At 43.4% G+C, this 18668-nt stretch overlaps 1 protein-coding gene across 1 annotated transcript in view; it reads right to left on the bottom strand.

Annotated features, from left to right (window-relative positions):
- LOC126481880 (outer dense fiber protein 3-like protein 2) overlaps nt 1–18457 on the bottom strand; it is a 42828-nt gene extending 24371 nt beyond the window's left edge. Inside the window, exons 1-3 of the mRNA XM_050105839.1 lie at nt 18451–18457; nt 18112–18330; nt 6987–7188 (exon numbers count right to left, since the gene is read on the bottom strand). Coding sequence (XP_049961796.1) covers nt 6987–7188; nt 18112–18330; nt 18451–18457 — 428 coding nt within the window. The remainder of the gene's footprint in view (nt 1–6986; nt 7189–18111; nt 18331–18450) is intronic.
- Between the last annotated feature and the right edge of the window lie 211 nt (nt 18458–18668).

The following is an 18668-nucleotide window of genomic DNA, read 5'->3' as shown; positions in this document are numbered from 1 at the left end:
AGCAGAATGCCCGCCTAATCAGGCACAAAGTTATTACGGGGCACAGCAGCGCGACCGCAGTCGTGGCCGTATTACTAATCAACGGCGTGACTGGTCGTCGCGACGCGAACGAAACAATAATCGGGACAGGCCGTATAGAAACTGGGGTAACAGTCGCGAACACAGGTGGAACAATGGAAATGATCGAGGACGTGGACAAGATCGTGAACGCTACAGGTACGGCAACCAGAATCGATATCACGGTGAACACGGTGGGAATAGGACTGTAGGCGGAGCACCTCATGATGTTGAAATTCGGCCGGCTAACCCTAGACATAATACAGCAAATAGAAATGAGCAAAACCGGCAATGACTAACGATCAGCGCAGAAGGCGCCCAATCGGAACAAATGAGCGACATGGCAAATGTGTAGAAAGGACAGTGAGAAGTAGAGAGGACGGTGAGGAGAAAGAATTGATTAGTTTAAATTTGTGACGTATGCATTTTGAATAATATGTTGGTAAAAATAATGATAAAGATGTTTCTATGTGATTGATTGAAAAGATGTTTTAATTTTTTTTCTTTCCTTGTGCAATTAGGATTTAGTTTGATTCAAACGTGAAGATAAAAGGTTTCCTTGTGAACGAGTGAGATGCTGTTTTTTTTTGTGTGTGTGTAAATTGAAAAGAGTCGCTCCTGAGAGAAGCAAGATCTGTGTTGAATTAATGCAAAACTCAGGGGAATATCCGATCTGTGGGTATTATGGGTCTGGCAAACCCAGGTCCCCAGCTGTTAGTAGCCTTGTTTCCGATTTTCTGCTTTCAGTGCTACTATCTATCTATTACTATTCTATATCTGTCAGTATAAATGAGGATCTCTTACTATAGTATGCGTGCTGTATGAATATTTTAAGACAGGAGAACTCTGAGAAAGGAATGAGTAAATCTGGAATCTTGAAAACAGGACGCGATAATACGATTGTTTAACCATTGGCTTCCCAATATGCGATGATATGTTAATATTGATGATATATGTTTTTTTTGTTCTTTATACGTAAAGTGCTGTCTGTGAATTTCGTAAGTATATTGATTCCCTTCAAGGTGAAAGAAGAATTGTGGTTTGTGTAATTTACGTGGCTCTGAAATATTATTGTGGTAGTCAAATACGAGCAGTTTTTCAGCAAATGGAGAATGGAACGGAAATATGGATCCTTTCGTTAGTCTTGATTGATGTTGAGCCAGAGCCTGAAAACTTATTCTGCGTTAATACTTGTCCTAGAAAAGCGACGTTTATGTATTTTTGCTGATGCTGTGAGCATTACAGCTTACCGTTTTCGCTGGTGCGGGATGCACTGCAGCCTATATGATGTGTACTGAGGAAATTTCCCTCTTGAAGGTAGAGGATGATTAAATAATTTTGATTATGGGAACGAAGGAAAGCTTGGTTTAAGGTAATAAGGATGAAGCAAAATATTTGTCATTTAAACTGCAGGAGGATTCGGATCTTTTGTGTCTGTTGTAAGTTCAATATGTTAAGATGATACTGTTTTACAGAATAGAGGTGACCACAATTTTGCCATTCATGAGAAATGAATCCAGAATAACCACCACAGGCGAAATGACTGATTTGGAAGCGAGAGGTAACTTAAAAAAGGAACGAAATCGCAGCAAAATGGGTAAGAAAATGTAGTATAACCTGTATAGTGCAGACATTTTTATCGTTCTCAGAGCCATCTGTGTGATTAATTCTTGTGATAACGTAATTTTAGATGAAATTTTCTTACTGTTTTATGTGTGAATATGTGAGTATGATAAATGTATAATTGCGAGTCTCTTTTCAGGTGTGCGAACTGGTATAAATGTTTTGGTGTGTAAATAACCATTGTTCTTTTTACTGTGTATGTTTAAGGAAAGTTTCTCCATATTTATCATGTGACAAGACGTATGCCGCGAGCGTCAAGAAGAGGACGAATTAGAACAATGTTGTAGTGGTATATACACGGTGTTGAAATAGCATTGAAGTAGCTTATTGGCTTAACTAGTAGTGGATAGAAGTAGAATATTGAGTAATGCATGTTTATGGGTAGTTAGTTTGTAGAATAGACATCAGGTGTGCATGTATGTGTGTGTAAATAACATGTGAACCCTATGCTGTCCTGACCTATACTTGCACAAGACATAATCCTATTCATTTTAGTGAATTAATAAGTAGCATTGGATTTATTAAAACGTAAGTGAACCACATTAGTGATGGGGATTTAAATATTATATTGTCAGTTCATTTAATTTTTTATTTTTTTACATTGTAAAGTCATTTCACTTTTATTTTTTTTACATTGTCAAGTCATTTAAATTTTATTTTATATTGTCGATTCATCTAATTATTTTTATAAAAAAAAATTAAGTCTCACTTTGTTCTTAAAAATTGTGAAAGACAATACTAAGTGGTATTATGAATGACATTGTGTAATCACATAAGGATGATGAAAAATTTCTGTGAATGCAGTTGAGAACGTGAAAGCGAACCGGCAAAACTCTTAAGAGACAGCGGGAGCAGCCGGACTAGTTGTAAACTGGCGGGTTTCCCAGCAGGACACCCTGTCAGCCAGGCCACTTCGGGAGCGCGGCCGACAACAAAAGAAGGTACGCGGCAAACACTTTCCCTTGCACCTGGAGCTAATGGGCGGCCGCCCCGGGCGACCCTTCCTCGAGGCGATGACCTGAGATGGGCGAGCGGTCCACCGCGCGGAAATCCATCTGCTGGCAACGCACCACACGCACGCGACCGTGACGAGACGGCCGTGGAGAAACAACACAAGGGGCGTGGAGCCTTTTGACACATACTGTCCAGAGAAACTTGCAGACGTCAACGACGCCTATCGACATTTCCTGACGGATGCCTACTGTCAAGCGACAGTAAATCATGGTTCGATGTTCTCTGGTCGCTAAGGGTGGCACAAAAGAAGAGCCATTAAGTGTCATCCTTGCCCAGGAATATCAACCTGGCGTGTCAATCGAGGATACCGCACGAATTTGACAACACAAACATGGAACCAAATCGAGATGTGCGTGACACAGACCACCAAGAGAAACTTCATGAGAGGGCAGAGACGGCGGGATTGCACACAACAGATGGACAAAAATCCCTACTGACAGCTGCGGCGACGAACCCCCTCCCCCGCCCCTTATACTGTGCCTCGGAACAGTGGAACTAGTGAGTGTATCAGTGAACAGTGATTATACGGTTCTTAGTTCAATGCATATACGTGTGATTCTGTCACAGAAACTTTGACTCGTGTGTTTTGCAGGGATTCGATTTATTGGTGTTTACTAGACTGACTCTTGTATTTTGCAGGTGTTCTATTTATTAATTTTTTTTAGACTTTGACTCTCGTATTTTGCAGGTGTTCTATTTATTAATTTTTTTTTTAGACTTTGACTCTCGTATTTTGCAGGTGTTCTATTTATCGTTTATTTTAGACTTTGACTCTTGTATTTTGCAGGTGTTTTATTTATTGGTGTTTTTATTAGATATTGACTATTGTACTGTTTTATTGATCAATGTTTGTTCTTGTGTGATGTATTAGATTTGTGTTATTTTGTTTCGTAAATTCATTCATGTGGCATTGCTTCGTTTATCAGTCAGATTGCTATTCATTCTCATTGGACTGTGATCGATTAGCCTTTGCATGGGGCATATTTATTGTGAGGAACCCCTTAAGGGTAACAATCACATAATTATTGAAGTTTCAGTATAATGACACAGTGCTCATTGTTTGCTAACTAACTGAAATATAGTAGAGTGATTAAATTAATGCCACATAGTTATGTTAATTCTACAAATTATTAGTTTTATAAGATATAGAATTTTTTTTGCGATAACCACTTTGTAAAACATGTTTTTTTTCTTATCAATTTTTGCTTTTGCGGATTGTGCATTGTAATGTTCTGCTTTATAATACTGATGTTATTTCATGTTCTTTTTTTAATTGCTGTGGCACCTCTGCTATTTTCATAAATTTTGCTTGTTAATAAACAGTCATAAATTTGCCTGTGATCAGTTGGCTCTTGCAATGAGCAAATACTGGTGAACTCCATAAGGGTAACAACCAGAAATTGTTTTCATATTAATGACACAGGAACCATTGTTTTTACTTGCTGACCGAATTAGGTCTACACTATCTTTTAAATAGGTGTCACAGATTGTGTTTTTTTTCTGTTTGAAATTAGTAGATTTTAAAGATTTGTTGAAATTATTGTATTTTAGCAAGTAGCTGGTGACCTTTTGCCTTTTCTTTACACTTTTGGTTTAAGTAGGGTGTGAGAAGCCTGCTTGGGAATGTCCTAGCATGGCCAGAAAATTCCCTGCACAGTCTTTTCCCGGAGCGTTGGGGTTATGAAAGGTCTCTGTTGGATTCCTTTCATGTTTGATTTCTTAAATCTGTTGTCATTTATGGAATAAATTCCTCTTCTAAATTTACTGTGGCGTTTCTGACTATCTGGGAGGAGACTGAGTAGTGGAACGTGTTATTTTTACACATAAACAAGAACGATCTGTCACACTACTACACTTTAAAACACAGTTTATATGTAATTCATGTCACACAGTCTCATACGGAACCTACATCCGCTTTCTTTTGTATACTGTATATGATAAGATACTGTCATCACCCTTCCCTTCTGTGTGAGAGTATGAATGAGCAAATGTATTTGTAGTTGCATGCTAGAGGGTAGCAGACAAGGCTGTCTGCTAGAGAACAGTAGGACCAACGTCGGAACAGGTAGCTACGCTTCCTAAAAGCAAAGAGGTTTCTATCCTTAGTATGGTTCTGTCCGTCCGTTGTCATGTTGGTATAGGAAGCTGCCCCTCTGGCCACTTCCGTTTGTCTTTGTGAGCCACCCTCAGGAAGCACGCTCGGCAGTAGGGCAGTTGCTGTGGGACCGTGGCGAGCGTCTGAAGTGGTAAGATCTCCGGCTAAGCGCGTGTTTGCTAAGTCCGTAGGACAATGGATTTGTTAAGTTCAGCCTAACTGAAAATTTAATCATCTTTATTTCGGGTTTAACTCTAAAATATCTAAGGTTATCTTAAATTGCAGCGTAGTGTAATTCTCGTGTGAAGTTCATAGTATTTTCCGGTTGTTGCTTTGTTACTACTTTGTGAGTAAAGTGGAACCACGTGTTGATCAGTAACTCTAACTAAGATCAATCTTAAATGCGAATGCTTGTGTGATTATAACGTCTCGTCTTGACAATATTTTCAATATAGCAACTTTTCTTTATGTTCAACCCACGTGGGGTGTACTTTGCGAGACCAGTACCACGTGCTTATATAACTGTTTGACCCGTCAGGTTAACAGTAAGACGTTAATAACCAGTTCGAGGTTTTTCTTTTGTAATTTGCTTTTCGATCTAATTTATTTTAATTATCAAAATTATTGTGGAGTTATACGCTTTGTGTAAACCAAGTTGACCACGTGAAGCATGTGGTGTAATCATCAAAGTAGCCCTCAGATATTCTTTTCGGGAAGATTTCACAAAGAGTTAATATGAATTTAGTATACCAGTGTGTGGTAATTACATGACGGACAGGATTGTGCCACGAACGTAATTTCTTTGGGTGAAAATTTGAATCTGTTGGTAGTGGTTAATTTTCTCTTGGATATGTTTCAATGTTCTTTGTGTGTTGTTTTATGAATGCAGGGTTGTATGCAGTCTCCCAATCTTGGCTCCATATTTGATGTGTTCCGTAAGATTAAAATCTCACATTTTTACAATCCTTAAACAAGGCACCAGCTCAGTTATAACTCACGTATAATATGCTGAAATTTCAATGAACAATCTTAAAATAAATTTCCAAATATAAACTGATTTCTTTCTTTTTATTTAAATTCTCCTTTTTATATATAGATATATTACCGGTTGTTGTATGACTGTAAAAGATTATACTCAATGTTAGTCTGTTTGGGAATTTGGTAAACTTAGACTAGATACCTGATGAAACAGTTGCTTAGTAATACAAGATTAACTTCGCCAGACAGCTCACAGCTTTTAACCCGCTTTTATTCTACTATTAGCACCCGATTTCAGCATAGCAAATTCTTGTAGCAATATTACACAATGTCTTACAAGTATTTACTATTAAAAACAGTCTTGATCACGATTTATTTATCAAGGTGACCGGTTTCGACCACTACTGTGGTCATCTTCAGACCATTGAGTAGGAACCTCTTTCTCGAACAGAAAGAGGTTCCTACTCAATGGTCTGAAGATGACCACAGTAGTGGTCGAAACCGGTCACCTTGATATATAAATCGTGATCAAGACTGTTTTTAATAGTAAATATTAGTAAAAAGTGTATTTAAGTGAACGGTATAGTGGAAGTCGTGTGGAATTTCGGACGGAATATCAAAATTTTTGCTTTTGACTGTTAGTTAAAACGGCGTGGCGTGTTGTGCGATCTAAGACTGGAACAGGTATTACGTGTAGAGCAGAATGCACAAGATTTGAGCTCTATTTGAACTCTATTAACTTCGGTAATGGGTGTAAATACCATAAACTGGCTACGTGTGTGATTGTGGTGTGCGTGTGAACTTTACATTGTGTTGCCCATTAGTACGGACTTGGCAGTATTGACTGTGATCTTTATCGTAAAAATACACCTGAAAATTTACATTGCCGGGTTAAAACTTTTATTTCAGTAGCTAGCCACATCCCGTTTACCAGACAATTCTATGTATGTTGCGACCTGCAATAGACAGTAGTGGTCTAGTATTTTCTACTACAGCTTTTAGCTACGGTAGACAAATGAACATTGCTGGACACTGGCAGGGCGGTAAAAAAAGTAACGTGCCGCACCTCAAGAGGTGTTGGTGTAATAAAGGAGTGATGAGCAACACGTCACCAACGCCAGAAATCGCATAACTGCACAGCGCGACGCAGTAGAAGTGTTATTTTAGTAATTCGGCTAAATACCGCCATGGCTGTAGCGCAGTAGTGGTCCGCACTCACATGGTGTAGGCGGGCGCGGCGGGCTTGTCGGAGACGCGTCGGCCTACGGTGGCGGGCGGTCGGTAGGCGGCGGGCCCCGGCAGGTGGTCGAGCAGGCGCGCCGTCGTGCGCGACCCCATGCTGAAGACGGGCGCGCGCGGCCGCGACGCGTCCGTGCACTTCTCCGGCTGGTAGCTGCCCGGGCCCGGCACGTCCAGCTTCACTGCCGACCCGTCGTCCTCACGTCACATCCCACCCCAAGCCTCACCGCTCTACAGCGCACGCATTAGACCGGCCGACATCGCGCCATCAGACCGCTATTTACGTTCTTTACTGTTATTTCATTCCCTCACCCGTCAAGGGCTAGCAGTGACACATTCTACACCTACGTCTACATTTATACTCCGCAAGCCACCCAACGGAGTGTGGCGGAGGGCACTTTACGTGCTATTGTCATTACCTCCCTTTCCTGTTCCAGTCGCGTATGGTTCGCGGGAAGAACGACTGCCGGAAGCCTCCGTGCGCGTTCGAATCTCTCTAATTTTACATTCGTGATCTCCTCTGGAGGTATAAGTAGCGGGAAGCAATATATTCGATACCTCATCCAGAAACGCACCCTCTCGAAACCTGGACAGCAAGCTACACCGCGATGCAGAGTGCCCCTCTTGCAGAGTCTGCCACTTGAGTTTGCTAAACATCTCCGTAACGCTATCACGCTTACCAAATAACCCTGTGACGAAACGCGCCGCTCTTCTTTGGATCTTCTCTATCTCCTCTGTCAACCCGACCTGGTTCGGATCCCACACTGATGAGCAATACTCAAGTATCGCTCTTCACCTGAGTTCTTGTTGCTATCTTCTTCAGTTCGAAGAATGGTTTCATGCACCTCGTAGTATCCTAAGCAACGCTCACTGCAACCTACGTCCATTTCTGTCTCCTTATTGTGTTCAAGACTTGGTCTCACTGTACAATTGCCCCTTGTACCGCTCAAAAACACGCACGCTCTCTCTCTCTCTCTCTCTCTCTCTCTCTCTCTCTCTCTTACCATATTAACAATCCCTTGATGCCTCGTGATGTGTCCTGGCAAACAATGCCTTCTTTCCGTCACAAATTTCTCTTTTAGACTAACTTCATTTTGAACCTCATCATTAGGCACTCTACTTACCCATCTAATCTTCAGCAGTCTTCTGTAGCACCACATTTCTAAAGCATGTAAATGTTTCTGAACAGATTACTGTCCACGTTTCGCTTCTGTACAAGGCTACACTCTAGACAAATACAATCGGACAAGATTTCCTGACACTCAAATTTATACACTGTCCAGTCACATTAAAATGGCCACCTGTCAAAAGCCTGAATAACCACCTTTCCCAGGACAGACCATTGCGAGACGCGCAGGAAGAGAGTCAATGAAGTTCTGGAAGGTACGAAGACGGACGTTGAGCCATGCCGACTCCAGTGCCGCGGCGGGTTGCGCTGGATTTCTTGGCTGCAGACCTATGGCGCGAACAGCCCGATCGAGGTGGTCACACAGATTCTCGATTGAGATATTATCCGGGGAGTTGGGTGGCCAAGAGAGTACGATGAACTGATCCTGTGCTCCTGAAACCATGCATATACACTTTGTGTGATATGTTGCATTGTCCTGCTGGTAGATGCCATCGAGCTGAGGGAAAACAAACTGCATGTAGGGGTGGACATTGTTCCCGAGGATAAATGCGTACTTGTGTTGATCCATTGCGCCTTCAAGAACGACGAGATCACTCAGGGAATGACACGAGAACATTCCCCAGACTATGACGCCCCCTCCACCAACCTGAACACTTCCGATGATTGATGGAGGGTATTTGCTTTCAGTCCTATACAGCATAAAACGTGATTAACCTGAAAATGCCGCCTGCGGGCACTCAGTGGACATCCATTTGCGGTAATGGTGTGCAAATTCCAGCCTTCATCAGCAACGAACAGCAGTCAACATGGGCGTATGAACCAGGCAACGTTCGCTGAACAGTCGTTGAGGAGCCACTATTAGTAGCCCTTTGGTTAGTCTGGGTGGTCATTTCCTAAACAATTGCACGTCTATTCGATCGTACATATCTCCGTAGCAGTCGTTCACCCCTTGGCCATGGAGCACCACAGTTCCCTCGCTACCGGTTTTGGATAGCTCCATTTTACTGCAGCCATGGCCACACGCGGACAGTTTGCAAACTTAGCCATTTCGTAAGTGCTTCCATCCTTGGCCCAGAACCCTGCGATCATGCCCTTTTGGACGTCAGATATGTAAATCGCTCCGTTTCCTCAACACGAAAACAACTGTACTGTTTTCCGCGTCCCGCCGACACGCTTTATGTATCTTCCACTGCTACTGCTGCCACTTGACGTCTGCCAATGGTAATTGCACGTTCACGTGGAACATAGGCGGTGGTCACGTTAGTGTGACTGGACTGCATGTCTGACTTTCACAAATTCCTATTTTTGCTACTAAGCACACTGGAGAAAAATTTAACAAACTAAGTTGATTCCAAATTGACATTTATTCACGAACTTGACCATACATCTCGACTTCAGAAAACTTTAACACATATGACACTCTAGCACTGCGGCCAGGTTCAACACAGCCGGGCATGTTTTGCCTCGATGAGCCACGATGGAGCACTTACCGGGATTGAATAAAGCCACGGCCTACGATATCACGATTTGGGTGAGTGAGACTATTTTATACTTTCATGGTGTCAATCATGGGTTCGAGTATTGTAGAAGGTATACAATAGTGAGCGAGATAAGACTGAAATATATCGTTTATAAAATTTGTGGCAGCAAGCATAATTTTACGGCGACACGAAAGAGCAGCAGTGCGAAATTGAAGCGAAGCAGGAAATATGCAGTGCCTCCCAGAAACATTGCGACAAACTTTGGGGGGGGGGGGGGGGGGGTTGTGGATAGTGTCTTTAGGAACAAATTGACGATAGGAGGCTACAGAGCATCGAAGTTGTAGGTGCCCACTCCTCTGACAGCAAACGTGACTTTGTACGGTGACGACTCGTAGTCTCATCGTCTCGCAATGTTGTTTGTTATTCAGTGATTGCGACTGTTTGCCACAATCGCCAGTGGAGAAGATGGAGCTAGCTGCAGCATAGAAAATGCCTTGTCTCCTATGAATGCAATGCTCTGTTGCCTTGGTGAATGACAATTTCGGACACGGATTTCTATCTGTAGTTTATTTTTCTCCCGTATACCGAAAAATATTGGCGATTTTAAGCAGTTATAAAGAACCTTCACGAGCAGGTGAATTTTAGTGATTAAAGTTGATTTTTTTTTCTTTGCGTAAGACAACAGTTGTCACTCAATTTCTTCATTCAGAACTCCAAAAGAATTGTGTGGTATTAGCCAGTTCTGGTTGTACCCTTTGCAAAATAATCAGTAAGAAAAGTCTGATTTGCATCCCATAAAACTGAAGAAATGCAAATGAAATCGACTTCACTCTTTTTGGTGTACGATTATCAGCTTTCCTATCGCTTTGGTTGCTTTTCATTAACAGGAAGAAGAATCAGCTCACGTCTCATCAGTGGTAACAAATGACGCACAGAATCAGTTGAATCCTCTTCAAAATGATCCTAACCTTACCGATGAATTCATTTCTTAATTTTCTTTTTGCCGGGATCAAACAATTGCGACACTTACATTGCACAAAGCCTTTTCATAGTTAATTCTTCTTGTACAACGTGCCGCTCCATTTCTTTTCACACGTGTACGGCGTCAGGTAGTCATTTATCTTTCATTCGTTCAGCCTCACTTTGCATACTTCGTCGATGTTTTATCTGATCTTTCTTCATGTAAACTGTGTTCAAGAGACGTTTGGGCAGCTTTGAGATCAGTCACTTATTTCTGAACTGTTGAGTGCTTAGGTAAACATAAATCTTCACCTGCTTTGGATGAATTTTAGCTGGCAGCAAAGAAGCAAAAAAGCCACGGCAATGCCTTTTATCCGCCAGAGCTAAACACAACCACGATTCCTTCAAAAAACTTTGTAAACCAGTCTGCAAATTTAGTTGGCACTGGACTATATTCATAGACACCAACTAGATTTCAGCGCCTGTACGAGTGGCTTTCATCTCGTTCTCTGCCTTGGAAACAAAGTACTGAGGAGGTATCCTTGAAGCTCTTTCATCGGCTTTAAGTGTACTCTACATGAGATCCACGTGTAAGGCAACACACGTCTAGGCAGTAGTCGTGTTCATACAAAGACAATCAGGTATTTGTGACGTGACGTTTCCAATTAATGTGGCGAAGCACCTTTCAGCTCAAGCTGGTTTTTTTAATAGAGATGGGGCCCCTCCACGCTCGATCCAACGTGGTGACCAAACCAAAAGTTCTACTGTCATCTCCGTAAACATGTTAGTTACCTAGTAAGTGGATCACAGGATGCTGGGCTGTGATGTTATCCGTGTGTCTGGGTAAGACTACGCATTAACACGGTCCATCAGGTGATAGATAGTGGACGAAACGCGAGTGAGGGTAGCGATTTGAAGAACAGAGGGAAAAAAGTGCCATGGCTCGTGCCGTGGGAAAAAAACTTCTACGACAGTGGGATGGGTAGTAAGAGCAGTAGTGGCTTACTAGCTGCGATAGTTCATGCAAGGTTGGATTTGTTAGTATGGGTATCATGCATCATTACCGTGGCAAGCGATGGCGATGTATCCCAGTTGCTGCTGCCGCTACATTCCTGGAACAATCAAGATCGTTATACAGTGGTGGGAGATCGGTATTGATCATCTCACTGTGTGGGGGATGTGTGGAGCTTGTCTGCATGCAGTGTACGGTACGGCTTCCCTGCGTGGTGCCAGTTATTCGGCAGTGTAATTCAGCTGGATATCCAGTAATGACGTCTGATTAACAGGGGCTCGCCTGTACCGTTATGTTTGCGTATACTTGGCCATAGATGTTAGGTCCTTACAAGTGTGTCTTTTGGTCTCTTATGTTTCCATCTATGGTTGTGGTCGTAGTTCCCCAGATTCAGAATAAATGGGTTTTGCGAATGTCTGGAGTTTCTGTATAGTCTTGTGGTGAGTTTGTGGATTATCTCCATGAGAGTCTCAAGTCAGTATTCCCGGTGGAGGTCCGCGATGCGTGTGTATCGTGAACATAAAGTTTATTCCTGATGAAATCTGACAGAAATGAAACATGTGCTCTGAGAAATCAGAGAAGGGGCATAATTTCTGTTTGTGATTGTTGGACAGTTCCTCTGCACCTTTGCAACGAGTGACGTGAGAGGTAGATTCGGTGCTCTCACCAAATGCACTATTAAGTAAGTCTTCTGCATTCAACAGACAAAACCAATACACGTTGTACACTGACTACCTAATTACCCATGGGCCCTTCGTTTACAGTCGTAGGCACCACACAGGACTATTCTTACTCCAGGCTCAAGCCAACCATTGTCAAAAACGCCTTATCCACAGTGGCGATCAAACCAAATACTGCGAAAACGCAACAACTCGCCTCCATTAAGAATCCAATCATGTAATTAAAGAACGCCTTATCTTGTATTACTCGCCCAAATGTAAACATCTCCAATTCATCCCCACCGACCTACTCCTATTGTGAAAGGCAAAATCCCCCTTCCAAAAAACATGAAATGGTTGCCCTCATCCGCCTCATATACTCTTCATTCTATCTTAAGGAGTCCCTACATTCCCCCTCCCTCCCCCCCCCCCCGCCCTCACACAACACACAGACACATAGAAACATAGAAGATATAATCCGTTTTGTCACAAATATCCTCCAAAATATCCAACCTTTTGAGCGACGCTATAAACTTTATCAGATCATATTGGTTGCCTATTCCACATTTCACCTACATCACAACTCCACATACTCCCAGAACCACTTCCATTTCACTTCTCCCCCTCCCCCCACCTCTAGATATACTCGCCTGAGCCCACTGCAAGTCTTCTTCAGCCCAACTGGGCCAAATTCCCCTCACAATCACAACCAGACTCTGTCCCATCATCCTAAGCATCTGAATAAACCTGCTCCAACTCCTTACACCAGACGCCCCTCCCCACATCCTACCTGCAGTTTTTTACATTTGATCTCACTGCATTCATCCACCCACTCAGAATTAGTCATCAGGTCCCCTAAACATCATTTTCCAGCCCACGTATAAAAGCACCAAGCAACCTACATTGACGCAACAACGCTCACCTACCATAGTAATAATTATCACATCAACATCACCCATTACAATTGTGTCGTCTATATGTTTTCGATCGTTTACGATATTGTTTTCAATCCCGTTGTATTTGAGAAACTTGTAGGAGTGAAAACAGGTACGTTCCACTGCCAGCCCACCACCTGCAGAGGGAATGAAATAACAAGAAAGAAAATAAACAGGCTGACTTTATTCAGAACTCTAAAAGAATCACTAATAGATACCAATGCATGGGAGCTCTTAAAAGAAATACTAGCAAATATGAAAATTAAATACAAATTGGCTGAAAAAATATAATCTCAAAACTGACTGTTTAGCATTTACAGTTGATTTAGAAAACCTGGCAGATAGAGTATAAGTAGCACAAAAACAGACATAAATTAAAAAATAGAGGCAATGACGAACAAGAAGGTTACGCCACCAAAATTAATCACAAATCATGTAAAAATCAGGACAGACAAATTTAGATATTACGAAAAGTTATTCAGTAAAATGGATGTGGGAAAGAAGTTACCAGAGGAAAATCATGAAAGATGGACTTCGCATTTAACTAAACAAAGGATATTTATAATGAAAAATAGTTCTCTATAAATGCAGAAATTCATCATTGAAGACAGTAATTCGGCCTAAAAAAGCACATATGCAGCAGAGAAATTAAAATCAGGATTAGTAAAAGAAGATGATGATATCTGCAAACGGAAAGAAAGCTTAGGAGAAAGACTTTAGAAAATAGGAGAATAATAGAAATATTTAAATCAAGAAGTAACAGAGAAGTGTGCAACACGTAGAAAAATGTTACTGATGAAATTAGGAAAATCAGACTATTGTTTTAGGGAAACGTGCATGGTATGTGTTCCAGCAGACTGACGAGAAAGAATGTACAGTATTTTGAAAAATTAAAAGGCGAAATGGCTTAGGAACCATATGGAGACCTATAACAAACTAGCAAGAAATTGAGGATAGAATTAAAGACAGGTTCAAAGTTATGATTTCGCATGGTTTCCAAGACAGAGAGAACACTGACTTCGAGGCTTGATTCTTCCACTATTAATTTTTTTCGGAATGGAAGACATTAATGTGTGGTTATTTTAATTAATGTCAAGGTCAGAAGTAACAGTAAGGAAAAAGTATTTCTCCCTGCGCATTTTGCAGCATGGGAAGGGGTGGAACTTCTGGGGTATTGGTTAAGTACCTGTGGGGTGTCATAAGATGACTCGGCAAAAACCACAAGACCAACAGAAAACAGACACACATCAGTAGATAATCTCCCCACATTTTTAACTCACAGTACAAGTTCTTAATACAATCACTGTTTGTAACATGACAGAAGTCAATGTTTTCGTGCAGCTTATAGACACAAACTGTCCCGGAAAGCGTGACAGCAACCTACTTCTCAAATCTGAGAATTGCTTTGCGTATGTGGAGGCGTGAACCAATTTCGTACTACAAAACACAGCGGAGCAAAGCGTTAACAAAGAATCTTGAAGACAGCACAGCCGACAGGTGCAAGCTGTAGTTATAGGAATTTTGCACACCATTGTCAATGGGTCACTGATAAGAGGGACGTCCAACAAGTAAGGCAACACACTTTCTTTTCTCGACCAATTTCGGTTAAAAAACGCATAATTTGCTGCAGGACATAGAGGAATGTTCTCGCTTCAGGTCCTACAGTTTCATAAAATTCCAATAGGCGGCAGCGCTATACATAGTCTTCAAAGCGGCGACTGTGACAGAGGTGCGTTCCAAACAGAGAACTGTCATCGAGTTTATTTCGGCGGAAAACCAGATTACCGCAGATAGTAATAGGCGCTTCCAGAATGTCTACAGAGACTTGGAAGTGAACAAAACCACGGCGAGTCATACAGCAAGACGTCTGTCATCATGGCAACCAGGTTGCGCACACCTGCCCAATCTCTGGCATGCCGAGTGGCCGCACACATCTGTGACTCCTGCAATGTTGGAATCTGTGAACACTCTCATTCGAAGTGGTCGACGGACCACAGTCAGACACCTAGCAGCTCAGCCGGAAGTCTCCGTTCGTACTGCTGAAACACTCGTCCACCACTTAGGCTACTAAAAGTGTGTGTCCGCTGGATTCCTCGCTGCCCAGCAGAAGACCGTACAGAGCAACGAAGGACCATCTGGGCGGAATTGTTGGCGCGTTACGAGGTTGATTTTTGTTAACATCGTTACTGGAATGAAACCTGTGTTCATCACTTTGAATCGGCAGCAAAAGGGCAGTCCGTAGAGTGGCGCCACACCACCTCTCCTCTGAAGAAAACGTTCAAAGCCGCAACCTTTGCCCGTAAAATCATGGCGACGTTCTTCTGGGACTCTGAAGGGGGTATTCTGCTTGTTCTCCCTCGTGGTGCAACGGCCAACACTGAAGCATATTGTGCTACTAGCAGGACTCTCAGATTAACAGAAAATAGCGAATACGTAAATAACTCTCAGAAAATTGAAGAAATGACTTCAGCGTGTTCGTCACTACAAAAATGGAGAGGAACTTCTCATCCACGAAAACGCAAGGCCTCACACAAGTGCACGTACGCAAGCGGAGCTCACAAAACTTCATTGGACTGTTGTTTCCCATCCACCCTACAGCTAGGATCTCGCTCATTCCGACTTCCATCTGTTTGGCCCAGTGGAAGATGTACTCCACGGAAAGCAGTACTTGGATGATTGGGGGTTATTGATGGAGCAAGACTTTGGCCCAGAGAAGGATGCATTCCACGGAAAGCAGTACTTTGATGATTAGGAGATTATTGATTGAGCAAGACTTTGGCCCAGTGAAGGATGCACTCCACAGAAAGAAGAACATGGATGATTGGGAGGTTACTGATGCAACAAGACTTTGGCTCCAACGTCAACCAGTAGAGTGGTACCATGCGGACATACGGGCCCTCCCAGTAAGATGTAAGGCCCTCGCATTGAGCGGAGACTATGTTGATAAATAGGGTTTTGTAGCCAAAACAGTGGAGAATAATAAGGTTTACTGGAATATTGAACAAAACGAAACTGTTTCCAGAAAAAAATGTGTTGCATTACTTAGTGAACGCCCCTCATACATATCAATACTCCGTGCGGACAGGCCTCGGAAGGCCAAACGGTACCGACCGACCGCCGTCTCATCCACAGCCGATAGGCGTCACTGGATGCGGACATGGAGGTGCACGTATTCAGCACAAAGATCTCCCAGTCACTGTTAGTTTTCATCACTGGAGTCGCTACTTCTTAACCAAGTACACTACTGGCCATTAAAATTGCTACACCACGAAGATGACGTGCTACAGACGCGAAATTTAACCGACAGGAAGAAGATGCTGTGATATGCAAATCATTAGCTTTTCAGAGCATTTTCACAAGGTTGGCGCCGGTGGCGACACCTACAACGTGCTGACACGAGAAACGTTTCCAACCGATTTCTCATACACAAACAGCAGTTGACCGACGTTGCCTGGTGAAACGTTGTTGTGACGCCTCGTGTAAGGACGATAAATGTGTACCATCACGTTTCCGACTTTGATAAAGGTCGGATTGCAGCCTATCGCGATTGCGGTTTATCGTATCGCGACATTGCTGCGCGCGTTGGTCGAGATCCAATGACTGTTATCAGAATATGGAATCGGTGGGTACAGGAGGGTAATACGGAACGCCGTGCTGGATCCCAACGGCCTCGTATCACTAGCAGTTGAGATGACAGGCGTCGTATCCGCATGGCTGTAACGGATCGTGCAGCCACGTCTCGATCCCTGAGTCAACAGATGGGGAGTTTGGAAGACAACAACCATCTGCACGAACATTTCGACGACGTTCGCAGCAGCATGGACTATCAGCTCGGAGACCATGGCTGCGGTTACCCTTGACGCTGCATCACAGACAGGAGCGCCTGCGATGGTGTACTCAACGACGAATCTGGGTGCACGAATGGCAAAACGTCATTTTTTCGGATGAATCCAGGCTCTGTTTACAGCATCATGATGGTCGCATCGGTGTTTGACGACATCGCGGTGAACGCACATTCGAAGCGTGTATTCGTCATCGCCATACTGGCGTATCACCCGGCGTGATGGTATCGGGTGCCATTGGTTACACGTCACGGTCACCTCTTGTTCGCATTGGCGGCACTTTGAACAGCGGACGTTACATTTCAGATGTGTTACGACCCGTGGCTCTACCCTTCATTCGATCCCTGCGAAACCCTACATTTCAGCAGGATAATGCAGGACCGCATGTTGCAGGTCCTGTACGGGCCTTTCTGGATACAGAAAATGTTCGACTGCTGCCCTGCCCAGCACATTCTCCACATTTCTCACCAATTGAAAACGTCTGGTCAATGGTAGCCGAGCAACTGGCTCGTCATAATGCGCCAGTCACTACTCTTGGTGAACTGTGGTATCGTGTTGAAGCTGCATGGGCCTGTGCACCTGTACGGGCCATCCAAGGTCTGTTTGACTCAATGCCCAGGCGTATCAAGGCCGCTATTACCGCCAGAGGTGGTTGTTCTGGGTACTGATTTCTCAGGATCTATGCACCCAAATTGCGTGAAAATGTAATCACATATCAGTTCTAGTATAATATATTTGTCCAATGAATATCCGTTTCTCATCTGCATTTCTTCTTGGTCTAGCAATTTTAATGGTCAGTAGTGTAGTTCCTCAACTAACCTCAGAAGGGCTGAGTACACCCCACTTGCAAACAGCGCTCGTGAGACTTAGGTGGTGACTCATACAATAGCATGCAGTAAATTCTCATTGGGTCTCTGATAACCTACTGTGGGACACATACGTTCCAATTGTAGTGAAAGCGTTAAATGGGGTTGCTAGCTTAGCTTTGGCGAAAGAAGAAGAAAAAAAATGTGGAAAACGACTGATAATGACGATATTGGAGGACAAATCGAATAGGAATTGTAGTGTTTCTTGTTGATGTACTCACGTCCTAGAGGCAGCCTCTCTCGCATGGTGTAGGCTGGTGGGTCTCCCGGCCCGTGCTGGGTGAGGTTGGGCCGCAGGCCGTACTTGGGCCCCGGGCCGAGCAGCCTGAGCGCCAGCGGCGTGCGCCGGCGCATCGTGTAGGCGGGCGCGCGCTCCTTGGTCACGTCGTGGCCCTTGTAGCCCAGCGTCGGCGGCAGCCGGTAGTGCGTCGGGCCCGCCGCTGCACCGGCCACACTCCAGTCAGAAAAGTCACAGCGCCTTCATCTGACACCCGCGTTGTAGCAGGCCGATAACTTCCAATTATGTGGTATTGTAGCATTCTGGAACACTTTTTGCTCACACGCCATGGCCCTTCTGGAGGTGGTGTTCGACAACGACCGACCACGCTCCTATGGTGCCACAGTCCTTTACTGGGAGAATGTAATAATTCCAATCCCAAAGAAAGCAGGTGTTGACAGATGTGAAAATTACCGAACAATCAGTTTAATAACCCACAGCTGCAAAATAGTAACGCGAATTCTTTACAGACGAATGGAAAAACTAGTAGAAGCCGACCTC

This window comes from Schistocerca serialis, chromosome 5, assembly GCF_023864345.2.
Source record: "Schistocerca serialis cubense isolate TAMUIC-IGC-003099 chromosome 5, iqSchSeri2.2, whole genome shotgun sequence".
Lineage (NCBI taxonomy): Eukaryota > Metazoa > Arthropoda > Insecta > Orthoptera > Acrididae > Schistocerca > Schistocerca serialis.
Note: the sequence above shows the minus strand (reverse complement) of the source record. Positions and strands in the feature narration are given on the sequence as shown.